Here is a 16,802-nt window from a genome sequence, read left to right on the forward strand (position 1 = left end):
CCTCACCACACCCACACACACACACAGTGCCAATTCTCTTGTCCCGGTTGTGAGACAGGAAGAATCAGAAGGACGACACTGCAGCGCTCCAATAAATCACACTCAGATCTTCTGATTTTATCCAATACTACACAAAAAATAACGTAAAATAACGCAGTAACGCATCATGTAGTAACGGTAACTGAGTTACTGAATATAAAAAATAACGCGTTAGACTACTAGTTACCGCCGAAACTAACGGCGTTACAGTAACGCGTTACAAAGTCCCAACACTGGCTGTTAGCTATGTAAACCGGTACATTTTACACTCTATTTATTAGTGCTTGCTTGCAGTTTGGAGTATTTTTTTATGCATACCATCACACTGAGAGCTGTTTCTAATATTTCTAATATTGCAAATTACCCTGTTTGGACCTTTTCCCTTTAAAAAAAAAATCTAAAGCACATACTTAGGTCAAAGTTCACATTATTATTATCCTCATGCTCTAAACGGCGTCAGATGGTCAAACATCACGACGGAGCCAAACAAAGCCATTAAACAGATAACGGAGAGTAAAATGACCCTTACACAAACGTGAGTCTGAATACACTCGGATCCCAGAAATATCTTGATAGGCTTTTTACAAAAACATCATTTGGACGAACCCTCCTACCCGACGATCCAGCACGACACACCTCATAAAATCCGGGATGGAAAGGACACAATGCTCTTTGTCGATTAGTGGGATTTGATTCAAACGACAAAATCCTACTGAGCCTTAAGATGCTGGGTGCTCCTCCCACTAGAGCTGGTGAGCTGGACCAGTGGTACCGGGGTGTCATCGCCGTAAAGTATTGGGATGAGGCGGCTGCGAATGTTCATGCAACGCTGCTCCAGAGCCAGGGCGTCGCGTTTCCTGGCGAGATCCTGCATCAGCTGGTGGTGATGGAGCTTCAGCCTCTGTAACGAGTGCCTGAGTGATGGAAAGATGCGGAATATTGGCATTCAATTGTCAAGTCTCTATTATTTAGTGCACTATTTATACAAAACATACTATTGCATTCAAAACCGCACTAAAAGAACACCTCCAGGCAACTTCAACCCTAAACTAACACCCTCCCCCTTCCACATCCCACCTCCCCGGGTTGTAAATAATCAAATGTACATAATCAAATGTAGATACTTATTCTTATGCTTTCTGATCTCTCTCTCTACGTCCACTACTTGCTGTACATATCCGCCCAAGTCAGTCCTACACTGTTTCAATGTCCATTTCTCTGATGATGCAATTGTTGATGACTGAAGTGTTGATATCAACCAAACCTAACCCCTGCCCCCCCCCCTCCATATCCCACACCCCGAATTGTAAATAATATAAATAATTCAATGTATATACTCTGATGATTATCTTGTGTGATGACTGTATTATGATGATAGTATATATCTGTATCATGAATCAATTTAAGTGGACCCCGACTTAAACAAGTCTTAATTAATACAGCTGACTAAAATTGTATAATAAATACCAAATTTTTTATTGTACTTTTATTAATTTTTTTTGACCATAATTATAATAAATACCAAATTATTGGGGGGGGGGAAAATAAAAATAAAAAATAAAAAATAAATAAATAAAAAAATTTAAAATAAAAAAAAAAAAAAATATATATATATATATATATATATTTATATATATATATATATTTATATATATATATATATATATATATATATATTTATATATATATATATATTTATATATATATATTTATTTATTTTATTTTATTATGTATTCTTATTTTATTTATTTTATTTTTTCCCAATAATTTTGTGTTTATTATAAATATGGTGTTGATATTATCTTACAGATGTTGTTGCGTATATCAACTTAATATATTTGTGTGACCACTTGTTGCTAGGCAGATTTTATGAGGCTCAAAACATAACCCTGTAACAACAATACTGCGGCATATGCCTTTTATTAGGGATGTCCTGATCTGATTTTGAGCCCTTTGAGACACTTGTGATTAAGGGCTATATAAATTAACTTTGATTGATTGATTGATTGATATCAGTTATCGGCCCGAGATATATATATATATATATATATATATATATATATATATATATATATATATATATATATATATATATATATATATATATATATATATATATATATATACTACCGTTCAAAAGTTTGGGGTCACCCAAACAATTTTGTGGAATAGCCTTTATTTCTAAGAACAAGAATAGACTGTCGAGTTTCAGATGAAAGTTCTCTTTTTCTGGCCATTTTGAGCATTTAATTTACCCCACAAATGTGATGCTCCAGAAACTCAATCTGCTCAAAGGAAGGTCGGTTTTGTAGCTTCTATAACGAGCTAAACTGTTTTCAGATGTGTGAACATGATTGCACAAGGGTTTTCTAATCATCAGTTAGCCTTCTAAGCCAATGAGCAAACACATTGTACCATTAGAACACTGGAGTGATAGTTGCTGGAAATGGGCCTCTATACACCTATGTAGATATTGCACCAAAAACCAGACATTTGCAGCTAGAATAGTCATTTACCACATTAGCAATGTATAGAGTGTATTTCTTTAAAGTTAAGACTAGTTTAAAGTTATCTTCATTGAAAAGTACAGTGCTTTTCCTTCAAAAATAAGGACATTTCAATGTGACCCCAAACTTTTGAACGGTAGTATATATATATATATATATATATATATATATATATATATATATATATATATATATATATATATATATATATATATATATATATATATACGTTCAAAAGTTTGGGGTCACATTGAAATGTCCTTATTTTTGAAGGAAAAGCACTGTACTTTTCAATGAAGATAACTTTAAACTAGTCTTAACTTTAAAGAAATACACTCTAAACATTGCTAATGTGGTAAATGACTATTCTAGCTGCAAATGTCTGGTTTTTGGTGCAATATCTACAAATATATATATATATATATATATATATATATATATATATATATATATATATATATATATATATATATATATATATATATATATATATATATATATATATATATATATATATATTTTTTTTTTTTTTTTTTAAACACATTCCGCACAATGTATGACATCAGAAACAAAATCATACGAAAAAGTCGGGCAGACAAAGTGTATTTTACTCACTGAGCTTCAGCGAGCTTCTTCTTCAAAGTGGCAATGGTAGCCTGCAGCTGATTGACTTCATCAACAAGGGCACGCTGTGCCTGCAAGCCATCATGAGGGAAAAAAGACAAAAGTTTGACGAATGAACGTTTACTTCTTGCATGCATAGTCAATCTGTGCTGCACATCCACCTCATCTCTGCACAGGTCCATGCCCGGTCTGAAGGTTCTGTTCTCCAGTCTGGTGTGTGCCAACTTCATCGGGGCCATTTTGGCCTGCAAATCGGCATCTAGTCTGTAGATGTCGTTTTCCATCTCGGCTATCTCATTTTCAGTCTGTTACAGGACACACACACACTTTATAAATAATATGTAATAACTGCATATTGAATCCAATAAAGGTTATGTCTTGCATCCTTTTTTTGCATGGTACCATCCCCAGGAAATTAAAATGTATTTTTCATTGAGCATACATTACATCTCAGGGAAGACCTGTTTAAAACCTCTTAAGGCCAAAGCTGTTTGTTTACATCCTTTTTTTATTTCTCTTTGCTATTTGGGCTTATTGGACCCTAATTAGAATACAAACTAAGAATCATCTTTTGATATGATGTACTTAGTCCATAAGTAACAAACATGTACTTCATGTTTAGTGACATGCTAATTCTTATTTTTACACTTTTTTTTTCCAAATTCCATTGTATGTTATACTCTTCTGACACCACCAGATGGCAGTATAAGTGTCCACATAAGTGGCCATAAGACCCCAATTCAGTAGTGTACACAATTTTGGAAATAAGAGCTAAAAGGTGCTGTCCACGCATGTGGCCACTAAGCCTTTAGAGGTTTTAATGGGGAACTGCACTTTTTTTTTTTTAAATGTTACCTATTGTTTACAATCATTATGAAAGACATGACGATGGATTAATTTATTAAAAAATGCACTCTAACTTGTAAATAAAAGTAAATAAAAGCCCGCTTTCTCTATTTCGCCCATAAAAATCCAACAAATAACCATTCAAAAACAGCCAACAATGCATTTATATTTTGCAATTTGAATATTAACCAAGTATTAATGATATTGTTATTATAAGCGCTAACGCAGACAAACTATTTATAGCGGCGACGTCATCACTTCCGTGTGTGCCTATGTTTACATCATCGAGCGGTCTGCTCCTTGTAAGTTTATTCTAGATCATAAATCATGCATCTCACCTGGACATGAGACGACTGAGTAGGTATTACGACAAATTGGTACACTTTGACAGCCATTTAGCACCTGAAACCGGCGAGGACGACACGAAAAGACACTTGTTCTTGACCCCGTCCACCTACCCTCCAACCCCCTTTCTTTGTGAGGATTACGAGACATTCTTCACCTAAATGGGAATATATGAACATCCCAGCAGTCGGCATCCTAATGACAGCAGACTTTGCACGGTGAGTGATGTTTTATTATGTTTGTTGGCTCTCATGAATGAGTAATAATCAGTGATGAAGGAAGAAAAAAAAAAAGCAAATGTGATGCGTTTTTTAAATGAATGCGCCGCATAAGCTTAAGAGGATCAAAATACGTAAATATCAAATATTATAAATGTGTCCGTTACTACATTACATATATACTTACATCATGTATATGAAACCTCAATGGTGGTGTTTGGATGTTTTTAAGGCCTTTATACATATGCGTATATACATATATACACATACGTATATACACATACTTATATATACTTATGTATATACACATACGTATATACACATTAGTATAGACAAGTGTATATACACATGCGTATATACACATGCGTATATACACATGCGTATATACACATATGTATATACACATGCGTATATACACATATGTATATACGCATGTATATACGTATATACATGTGTATATACGCATGTATATACACAAATGTATATACACAAATGTATATACGTATGTACACAAATCGTATATACGTATATACACAAATGTATATACACAAATGTATATACACAAATGTATATACGTATATACACAAATGTATATACACAAATGTATATACCTATATACACAAATGTACATAACTATATAAACAAATGTATATACCTATATACACAAATGTACATACCTATATACACAAATGTATATACGTATATACACAAATATATATTCACAAATGTATATACGTACATACATTTGTGTATATACGTATATACATTTGTGTATTTACATTTAAATACACAAATGTATATACACAAATGTATATACGTATATACACAAATGTATATACCTATATACACAAATGTACATACCTATATACACAAATGTATATACCTATATACACAAATGTACACCTATATACACAAATGTACATACCTATATACACAAATGTATATACACAAATGTATAAACACAAATGTATATACGTATATACACAAATGTATATACCTATATACACAAATGTACATACCTATATACACAAATGTATACACCTATATACACAAATGTACATACCTATATACACAAATGTATATACCTATATACACAAATGTATATACGTATATACACAAATGTATATACTTATATACACAAATGTATATACACAAATGTACATACCTATATACACAAATGTACATACCTATATACACAAATGTATATACCTATATACACAAATGTACATACCTATATACACAAATGTATATACACAAATGTATATACGTATATACACAAATGTATATACGTATATACACAAATGTATATACACAAATGTACATACCTATATACACAAATGTACATACCTATATACACAAATGTACATACCTATATACACAAATGTACATACCTATATACACAAATGTATATACCTATATACACAAATGTATATACGTATATACACAAATGTATATACGTACATACACAAATGTATATACACAAATGTATATACTTATATACACAACTGTATACACACAAATGTATATACACATGTATATACACATATGTATATACATATGTGTATATACATATGTATATACACATATGTATATACAAATATGTATATACACATTGTACATACACATATACACATATGTTTGTATAAGAGTTCACTCATTTATTTTTCTATTTGATATTTTAACTAGGATTGATGGAGAAATCACAGTCCTGTTACCCAAATATGTGTTTAATTGTTGTTTATTAAAAAAAAAGAAGTTTTGTTGTTAAATTAATGCAATGTGCTTAGTGTCAACATGCTATAAGGATACATTTTGTGTGGCTATATTTCATATATTTGCTAATTCTACACTAAAAACTCACTCATGTTACTTTCAGTCCTGTCCCGATTCATCTTGGGCTTCGGAAACTCGTACAAAAATAAAATAAAATTGCCTAAAAGAGGCCTATACACATTCTAAATAGTTCAATATCTATATCAGCGGTCACCAACGCGGTGCCCGCGGGCACCAGGTAGCCCATAAGGACCAGATGAGTAGCCCGCTGGCCTGTTCTAAAAATAGCTCAAATAGCAGCACTTACCAGTGAGCTGCCTCTATTTTTTAAATGTTATTTATTTACTAGCAAGCTGGTCTCGCTTTGCCCGACATTTTTAATTCTAAGAGAGACAAAACTCAAAAAGAATTTGAAAATCCAAGAAAATATTTTAAAGACTTGGTCTTCACTTCTTTAAATAAATTCATTAATTTTTTTACTTTGCTTCTTATAACTTTCAGAAAGACAATTTTAGAGAAAAAATACAACCTTAAAAATGATTTTAGGATTTTTAAACACATATACCTTTTTACCTTTTAAATTCCTTCCTCTTCTTTCCTGACAATTAAAATCAATGTTCAAGTAATTTATTTTTTTTTTAATTGTGAAGAATAATAAATAAATTGAAATTTAATTCTTCATTTTAGCTTCTGTTTTTTCGACGAAGAGTATTTGTGAAATATTTCTTCAAACATATTATGATTAAAATTCAAAAAAATTATTCTGGCAAATCTAGAAAATCTGTAGAATCAAATTTAAATCTTATTTCAAAGTATTTTGAATTTATTTTAAAATTTTTGTTCTGGAAAATCTAGAAGAAATAATGATTTGTCTTTGTTAGAAATATAGCTTGGTCCAATTTGTTATATATTCTAACAAAGTGTAGATTGGATTTTAACCTATTTAAAACATGTCATCAAAATTCTAAAATTAATCTTAATCAGGAAAAATTACTAATGATGTTCCATAAATTATTTTTTTAAGTTTTTCTCTTCTTTTTTAGGTTGCATTTTGAATTTTAAAGAGTTAAATTGAAGATAAACTATGTTTCAAAATGTAATTGTCATTTTTTTTTCGTGTTTTCTCCTCTTTTAAACTGTTCAATTAAGTGTAAATATCATTAATTATTAATAATAACATAGAGTTAAAGGTAAATTGAGCAAATTGGCTATTTCTGGCAATTTATTCAAGTGTGTATCAAACTGGTAGCCCTTCGCATTAATCAGTACCCAAGAAGTAGCTCTTGCTTTCAAAAAGGTTAGTGACCCCTGATCTATATTACCCGATTTAGAGTTAAAGTTCATTTTGAGAGAGTTACAACAAGCAATGGCCCATTTTTAAACTCACGTTTTTCAGCTGCCACTGAAGCTGACTGGAAGCCTGTTGTTCTTGGTGACTGCGCTTACGAAGTGCAAACTCGGTGGCACTTTGTTGCTTCTTCAGCTCGTTGTGCAGCTGGACATCATAGGACAGAGAAAGGAATTACATCCAAACAAGAAGTTTGCATGAGACTGTTTAAAACGCATACGTTGACTCGGGAGAGACTCATGTCGTCCCTCATTTGCTGGGACATCCGCATGGCCTCATGGGCCCGCGCCAAATTAAGCTGGCTGAACCTGACCCACTCCTGTGGTGTGCAGGTGCTAAAGGGGAGACGAGACATACACATGTTAACACATTCTACTGCATCCCCGATATAAAAAACTAATGCATTATAAAAATCAGCTATACATTTTTTTTTAAATGAGCAAAATGTCCTGCACTGATTGCAAAATGTATCCATACAATTCAAACGATTAACTTATAAACTACTTTGAACACATACTTTATTTCTATTAACTTAAAAATAAAATCACACTTAAGTCATGTCTGAGTTTTCACTCAGTCCTGTTACCTAACACATTACCAACCGCCTCTGATATTCTTTATATATTTGTGCTTATACCACCTACACTTAGTTTAATTAACTTGGAACTCAGTCTTGTTTACCTAACACACTCTGATATTGATTACACAGTTGTGCTTATAACTACTGTAGTTATTTTAAATGGCGTTAAAATTCACACAATTCTCAATCCGTCCTGTTAACAACGATCATACCAAACCAGTAAAGTTGTCACGTTGTGTAAATGGTAAATAAAAACAATGATTTGCAAATCCTTTTCAACTTATATTCAATTGAATAGACTGCAAAGACAAGATATTTAATGTTCGAACAGGTAAACTTTGTTATTTTTTGCAAATATTAGCTCATTTGGAATTTGATGCCTGCAACATGTTTCAAAAAAGCTGGCACAAGTGGCAAAAAAGACTGAGAAAGTTGAGGAATGCTCATCAAACACTTATTTGGAACATCCCACAGGTGTAGAGGCTACTTGAAATGCTCAGTCATTCACATACATATAAAGGATGGGGCGAGGGTTTTTTCACTGAGGGCCACACACGGGAAAATTAAAGCATGCGGGGGCCAATTTGATACTTTTCATTTTCAAAACCATAACAAAATATATGGATTTTTTTTTTTTTTTTTTACCTTTAGGGCTCCCGGAGACCATAAAGGGTCTCAATTATTAAAAATTGTTCAAAAAAAGTTAAATTATTATTTTTTAATTTATTTAACGCTTACAGTAAATCTCTACAGTATATCAACTTCAGGTTGATATTAAGTTAAAAAAAAAAAAAGCCTTTCCTGTCAAAGACAACTTTGTTTTTTATAATAAAACTGAAATATGCAGTATTTCCCCCACTGCCCAAAAACATTCAGAAAGCAATGTTTGATGTGAAGTAATTTGAGCCTTAAAAAGATCAATAATGCAGGACACCATTGATTTAATTTATTATTATTTTTGAGTAATCACAGTGAAAAGATGAATAAAATCCCATTAAATATATTTGGGATCCAAAAGGTGCCTCACTCATAAAGTATATAGTGAACTGCACTAAGAGTCAGTAGGTTTGTATGTGTATGTATATGTATACTATGTATACACGCCGTTGTGTCACATTCATAGTTACTTGTTAAATGTGTGTTGTAGATATATATATATATATATATATATATATATATATATATATATATATATATATATATATATATATATATATCAGAGGCTAATTTTCCCCCCGGCGATCGCAACGACCACCCTGCGTCCAGACCTCGTCCTATGGTCTGAAACCTCCCATATTGTCTATATCATTGAACTGACAGTTCCGTGGGAGGATGCCATCGAAGAAGCATATGAACGCAAGAAGCTGCGGTACTCCAACCTTGCAGCTGAGGCACAGGACAGAGGCTGGAGGGTAAGGGTGCGCCCAGTGGAGGTGGGCTGTAGGGGCTTTGTAGCTAGCACAACAGCAAAGCTCCTTAGGGAGGTTGGAGTCAGGGGGCAGGCTCACAGACAGGCCATTAAAGAGCTGGCCAACACAGCAGAGAGGACGAGCCATTGGTTGTGGTTGAGGAGGAGTGACACCAGCTGGGCTGATAAGGCTAACACCTAATGGGACACACACACCCAGGGATTTGATCACCCTGGGGTGGGCCCTTCCTCAGCAGAGGGTGTCTTGTGGTAAGCCGGGCCGAAACACCCCGTGACGCTGGGGCACACAACTGAAGATGTGTCCCAATGGTGGAAAAGCCTCCCAGCAGTGTCACCTAGCCTCACTTAGGTATGCGGTCAGGTGCAAGCCTGGCTCAGGGAGGAGGACGCCCCTGCCATGCAGAGTCCCCAGGGATTGTACCAACTAGTCCTTTCAACAAATTATACATACTTATATATGTATATGTATTTATATGACATAACATTTTTATATACTATTATTATTATTAAACATACAGTAAGTAATAAGAGGGGTGGGAGTACATACGTTTTTACTTCTTCTCACTCCTTTTCGGATATGTTTACATTAATGTTTATTTTCATTTCTTGTTTCTTTTGCTTTTTATTATTACTATTATTATTATTATTGTTTTTGTTATTCATTCTTGAATGGCTTTTTTGTTGTTTTTTTTCAAAATTTTGTTTTGTCTACATATTCGAAATAAACATGAATGAAATGAAATGAAATGAAATAAAGTGATACATTTTTTATTAGTTGTTTTTACTTTCAACACTTAAGTTACGAGATCAACTTCAGATATATCTGTCCATTTTACGTTTGAACTATTATTTTGTTTGTTTTATGCTCTTTTGTCAAAGAAAACGTTGATATTCGTATATGGCAACCACACAATATATGCAATATTTTCCACATAAAACATTTTCAAGTGAAATATTTTAAATAATTGGAGCCTTGAAAAGGTCAATAATTCATTATAACATTGATTTTTTTTTTAATTTTTTTTTTTTTAGCAATTGCAAATAATAAATAAAGATAGACAAAAGAAAAAAAACAGCCTGCATGGCAGCTTTGTGTCAACATTGCAACTTTTTCTAGTTAGATTTCACCTCATTCCACATTTTTTTATGTTTATTTTTTTATTTTTGCAATAGCATTTCCAGAATGTGTGGCGGGCCGGTAAACAATTAGCTGCGGGCCGCAAATGGCCCCCGGGCTGCACTTTGGACACCCCTGATATATGCAAATTGTTAGAATGAGCACAATCCTGGGAGGTGTAGATGCAAATATAATCATTTGGCACTCGCAATCAATGATTACCCTGCAGGTATTCGAGTAGGATTGGGCTTGAGGGAGATCTGCGTGGACGTTATTTTAAGCGCCAGACAGGATACATCAATATCCAGCGTGTCCATCTTGTTTTGGAGGTCCGCTGTCAGCTGTTGTCGAATTTTCTGCAAAATACTGTCAACATAATACCTGAAGTCAGTTAATAGATTACAGATGGGACTTTAATGACGTAATAATGGCAGGATGATCTGACCAGAGCTGGGCGAAGGCTTCGTCAATGTGCTGCTGCAGAGCTTTCTGCACGCTTTCAATCACGTGCACCTCTTGTTTTAGCTGCTCCTCCACGGGGTCGTTGACCAGCTCTCGCCCGGGCCGGCCCTCCCTCAGGGTCAGGCTCTCCAGGCTGACCTCCAAGGGAACGGCGGTGGCAGCCAGGGTCTCCTCTGTCCGGGTTTTAGACTGTCACAGCACACACAGGACAGCCTTCATAGCTCAGGAGTAAGAGCGCTGGTCTCGTAAACTACTCAGGCCTCAAAACAGGGGTGTCAAACTCGTTTTCATTGAGGGCCACATCGCAGTTATGGCAGCCCTCAGAGGGCCGCGTTTAACTATGAGTAATATATGAATACACATTTATATATATATTGTTGCGTCCGACCATATTCTTCCTCTCAGGGAATAAAACACACTGGTCAATCCCAAATTCTTTCGGATGACATATATGTTGAGTAAGAAGGACCACCAAGACAGAATAGCAATATTACCAAGTTTTACTAAAACTTTAGGAGACCAGCCCTTACAATGCGGTAATAGCAGCATCAAGAAGCGGTCTCCTAAAGCGTTAGTAAAACTTGGTATTATTGCTATTCTGTCTTGGTGGTCCTTCTTACTCAACAAATATGGCATCCGAAATACCTTGGGATTGACCAGTGTTTTTTATTCCCTGAGAGGAAGACTGGTCGGACGCAACAATTTGGGAGCTCGAGATATATATATGTATATATATATATATATATATATATATATATATATATATATATATATATATATATATATATATATATTAGGGCTGATAAATGCTTTAAAATGTTATCGGAAATTATCGGTATCGGTTTCATAATTATCGGTATCGGTTTCTAAAAATAACATGTATGACGTTTTAAAACGCCGCTGTGTACACGAACGCAGGGAGAGGTACAGAGTGCCATTAAACCTTAAAGGCATTTCCTTTGCGTGCATCCCGTCCGAGTCACATAATATCTACCAGCTGTTCTCATCGCGAATTAATGCAATGCATACTTGGTCAACAGCCATACAGGTCGCACTGAGGGTGGACGTATAAACAACTTTAACACTGTTACAAATATGCGCCACACTGTGAACCCACACCAAACAAGAATGACAAACACATTTGGGGAGAACATCCGCACCATAACACAACATAAACACAACAGAACAAATACCCAGAATTCCTTGCAGCACTAACTCTTCCGGGACGCTACAATTTACATAAGCTACTAAAAAAAATCTTTACATTTTACTTTAAAACCTGGCAGCTCAGTCACCACAATTGTACAGTAAAAGCAGTGTTGTTTTTTTTACAGCATATAAATTTTTTTATTTTTTTTATAAATGGAATGGAAAAACAATACCACTGTTTTTAGCGGTAAAATTTCACGTTTTTATTTCTATTTTATCTATGTTTCTGTTTTATCTAGTGTTTTTCATGTTTTTATTTCTATTTTAATTTTCTATTATATATTCTAACTTTCTATTTTTTTATACTTTGTAGCACTTTTGAGATTTTACCAAATGTAAAGTGCGTTACAAATGTAATTCATTATTATTATTTTATTATTATTAATTCATGCAACAGAGCTGCCAGTTGTTTTTTTACCATAAAAACTTGTTTTTGATGTTTTTTTTTGTTACTTTTTTTATGTTTTAGTGTCTTACTTTAGTATGTTTTAGTGTCTTACTTTAGTATGGGAAAAAAATAGTACCAAAGTTGATTTTATGGTAAAAAACTCAGTCGGCGGAATTTAACCATAAAATTTATTGTCAATTTTACAGTCTACAATTTGATTGATGATTTGTTTTGAAATCATAAGTCAAGCAGATATTTAAGTACAGTATTTATCTTTATTTCAACAAAAATATTTTTGGAAAACATAATACAATATTTAGATTTTGATAATATTGAATTTTAAAATATATGTAATTGCATGCAGTACAGGATTTTGAATGTCAAAAGGGAAATAAATATATTTAGTAAGAAAAGATTAAGCATTTTATTAATGCATATTATTTCCAGGCTTTCGTGGGCCACATAAAATAATGCGGCGAGACAGATTTTGCCCCCGGGCCTTGAGTTTGACACCTGTGCCTTAAAATTATGCTGCTTACCAATGTCAGCGCCTCCATCTCTTCATCCACTTTGTGCGCACATGATACAATCAGCTCCTTCCACCTCGTCACCTCCCAGATCCGATCGCTCAATCTGCTGGAAGTGTTACTCTCGTCCCAGGTGGTCTGTGTAGGTCAGGACAAAGACCGGCTGACACATTGTGGACGCTGAATATTTTACGGCGGCATCAACGAGGAATCACCTTGCAGTTGGTGTCGTTGCGCAGCGACCTGCTTTCTTGGCGGATTACGTTGGAGAGATGCTGCTCAATTTGTGCGGTGGTAGACAGGCTGTTGTTGTTGTCGCACCATTCTGGCACGCTGTAGTGCACGCTGGGCTTCTCGGGATGTTTGGACATGGTACCACTACAAGCATATACAAATAGTACATGGAACACAATACAATACAGAAAAAAAGCAGTGCTCTACATAACTTAAGCACATGTTTTTGTCAATTCAACCTTTCAAAAGTATCTTTTTGTCACTATTTTCCTTTGTTTAAAGTAACTAGACCAGGGATGTCAAACTAGTTTTCATTGAGGGCCACATGGCAGTTATGGCTGCCATCAAAGGGCCGCTTGTAACAGTATATAATGTATGAATTTGCCTCTGGATTTCATTATTAATTATATGAATTGTTTTAAGTAGACTGTCGATTTTACAGTTAATACTTTATATTTACAAAATGTTACTGTAAAATAGTGTTTTTTTATTTCTTACATTTTACAGTAAATATAAAAACAGTACCAATGTTTTGTTTTTTGTTTTTTATTAAAAAAAAAGCTGGCAGCTTAGTTGCCAGAATTTGACTCTTAAATTTACATTGTTTTTTACAACATTATATTGTACACGAAAAAACAGTACAGGTTCTTTTTTTATTCTGGCAACTTAGCTGCCAGTTTTTCCACCGTAAAGCAAATGTATCGTTTTTCCATTTACAGTAATACGCCTTTAAAAACAAGATTTTACAGTAAAAATATGGCAGCTCATTCAACAGAACCTTAGCGCAAAAAAATGGTACAAATAAGTTTCATTTTCAATTTACAGTAATATGCTGTAAAGAACACCGTAACATTTATTGTCATTTATAGTAATTTGATGGGTAGTTTGCTGTAAAATCATAAATCAAGCAGATATTTAAGTATTTATTTTTATTTATACAAAAAATGTTTGGAAAGTATGATAATATACTGTAAAATGTGTTGCAATATTGGATACTATTAAAGTTTAAAATGTATGCAATTTCAAACAGTACATACATTTTTTTCTGTCAAAATGAAAAAAATCCATTACATTTAGTGAGAAAATATTAAGTACTTTATTGACACATATCTCCAGTTGTTTGCGGGCCGGATAAAATGATGTCAAGGGGCAGATCTGGCCGCCGGGCCTTAAGTTTGACACCAGTGAACTAGACTATTTACTAATTTATTAGCAAAAAAAAACCCAATAAAAACATGACTTAAATAAAAATAAAAATAAATAAAAAACCCAATAAAAACATACAGTATATTGATGGACAGTGAATATGGTCCCTCTGTGAGGGCTGAATGGGACAACATTTAATAAATACATCTTTAAATATATTATCTGAATGTGTAATTAATAATTAAATCACAAAAAAAAGCAGGTAATATTGGAATGAATAATTAATTAAATCTTAAAATGATTAAATCTGAATTGATTACAGCAATAATAAATTAAATGATTAAAAAATTTAATTTTATACAAAATAAATTAATGAAACATTTAATAGCTCTTCATTGTTTTTAAATCCAGATACAATTTAAGTTGTTATTTATTGTATTTGTTTTGTCAATAAATAGATAAATCTGTAAATGTGTCATTAATTTATTGAATATAAAATTACATTTAATTTATTGATTTTTTTCATGATTTATCTAAATAAGTAATAATTTCAGTTGATTTATTGGTAAATAAATAAATATTTAAATAATTACTTAAATGTGTGATTTATTTATTGACTAAATGAAATCAATTAAAATAATTACTTTAAATTGTCAATTCATTATTTAAATTGATTTCATTTAGTCAAAAAATACACATTTAATTAATGGCACATTTAAGTAAATATTTTAATTAATTAATTTGTCCAAAAAAATAAATGTTTACATAATTACTTAAATGTGTCATTTAAATTGATTTATTCACTTTTGTTAAATAAATAAATACTATATATATACACACTATATTGATAATACTGCATAAAAATAGGACAATATATTTCAACACTACAAAAACCAACAATATTTTTGACAATAAACATAGAAAAGAGCTAAAAAACAAAACATATATTCGCTGTAATTTCGAGCCAACACCAATATATTGACCATGGATAACAATGTCGATAACGAAACACCATAGTAAACTGTAGTATACTGCTTGTATGATTACTAAACCATGAAAAAGGATGCTCCGTGTTAATGTACATCATCAATTATACATTTAAACACTATTTGAAGTCGACGTGTTTATTTTAATTAGACTCAGCAGCTGTAGCGACACTGATAATTTAGACGTATCATTTAAAAATCCATAACACGAATGTAATAATGTCACGAATACACTTAAAATACCTTTACGTGAACTCTTCAGCCAGCAAAGAAGCCAGGCCAACAAAGTGGACACTTTTATTCCTATATATGTTTTATTTGACCATTTATTTACACACCCATTTACACATTTTAGCTTTCGCCTCCGCACTTTCCACAGGCTCACTCCAGCATACGTCATAATAAGCGTCGGCTTTAAGGCAAATTCCCGTAAATTATTTAAATTAGTGACGTCAAAGTTCCTTTGTTATGTTTTCTTGTAACTTTTTTTTGTACAAGTGATGGAAAATAAAATGACTACTCACAGCTTTGGAAATTTGGGGGGTGGTAAAATTGTGACGTTTATGAAATGACGAATCTGCTGATCTCAGGCGTACGTTGGCGGGTTCTGTATTCACGTTGTTTAAAAGGCACATTATTAATAAATATATATTTTTGTACCTGCGTGTTTTAAGATACTTTACTGCGCATTTGAGGCAGTCTTTTTAACGTGGCGTTTAACGTTTACAATTTATTGCCTTTACATGTCGTGCTTAAAAAGACTATTTGAAACGCCGTGAGGCAAAATAGCTAGTTTACTCACAGATTCAAGCTTGTATTTTTGCGCATAAACACAAAGTTTAGTGAAATTAACAAATACATACATAACAGGAATGTGTAAAGTCAAGTTTTTACTCACCGCTAAGTTCCAGAAAGTTCGGCTAGCGCTAGCTGGTGTTGCTAGACGGGTTTCCATGGCAACGGCATCAGGCCGTCTCCAGGCAACCAAACTAGACAACGTTTACACAGGAAAATGTCATTTAAC

At 33.1% G+C, this 16,802-nt stretch overlaps 1 protein-coding gene across 1 annotated transcript; it reads right to left on the minus strand.

Moving 5' to 3' along the window:
* Positions 1 to 345: 345 nt before the first annotated feature.
* On the minus strand, positions 346 to 16,792 carry tekt2 (tektin 2 (testicular)). The gene is made up of 10 exons (XM_062029532.1): positions 16,677 to 16,792; positions 13,628 to 13,790; positions 13,425 to 13,550; positions 11,272 to 11,477; positions 11,049 to 11,192; positions 7,921 to 8,035; positions 7,740 to 7,847; positions 3,332 to 3,475; positions 3,162 to 3,241; positions 346 to 953 (listed from the first exon to the last, which is right to left on the minus strand). Exons 2-10 carry the CDS (start codon positions 13,781 to 13,783, stop codon positions 749 to 751), a joined length of 1,284 nt encoding a protein of 427 aa, XP_061885516.1. The 5' UTR covers positions 13,784 to 13,790; positions 16,677 to 16,792; the 3' UTR covers positions 346 to 748.
* Between the last annotated feature and the right edge of the window lie 10 nt (positions 16,793 to 16,802).

Source organism: Entelurus aequoreus, linkage group LG20 (genome assembly GCF_033978785.1).
Source record: "Entelurus aequoreus isolate RoL-2023_Sb linkage group LG20, RoL_Eaeq_v1.1, whole genome shotgun sequence".
NCBI classification, from domain to species: Eukaryota; Metazoa; Chordata; class Actinopteri; order Syngnathiformes; family Syngnathidae; genus Entelurus; species Entelurus aequoreus.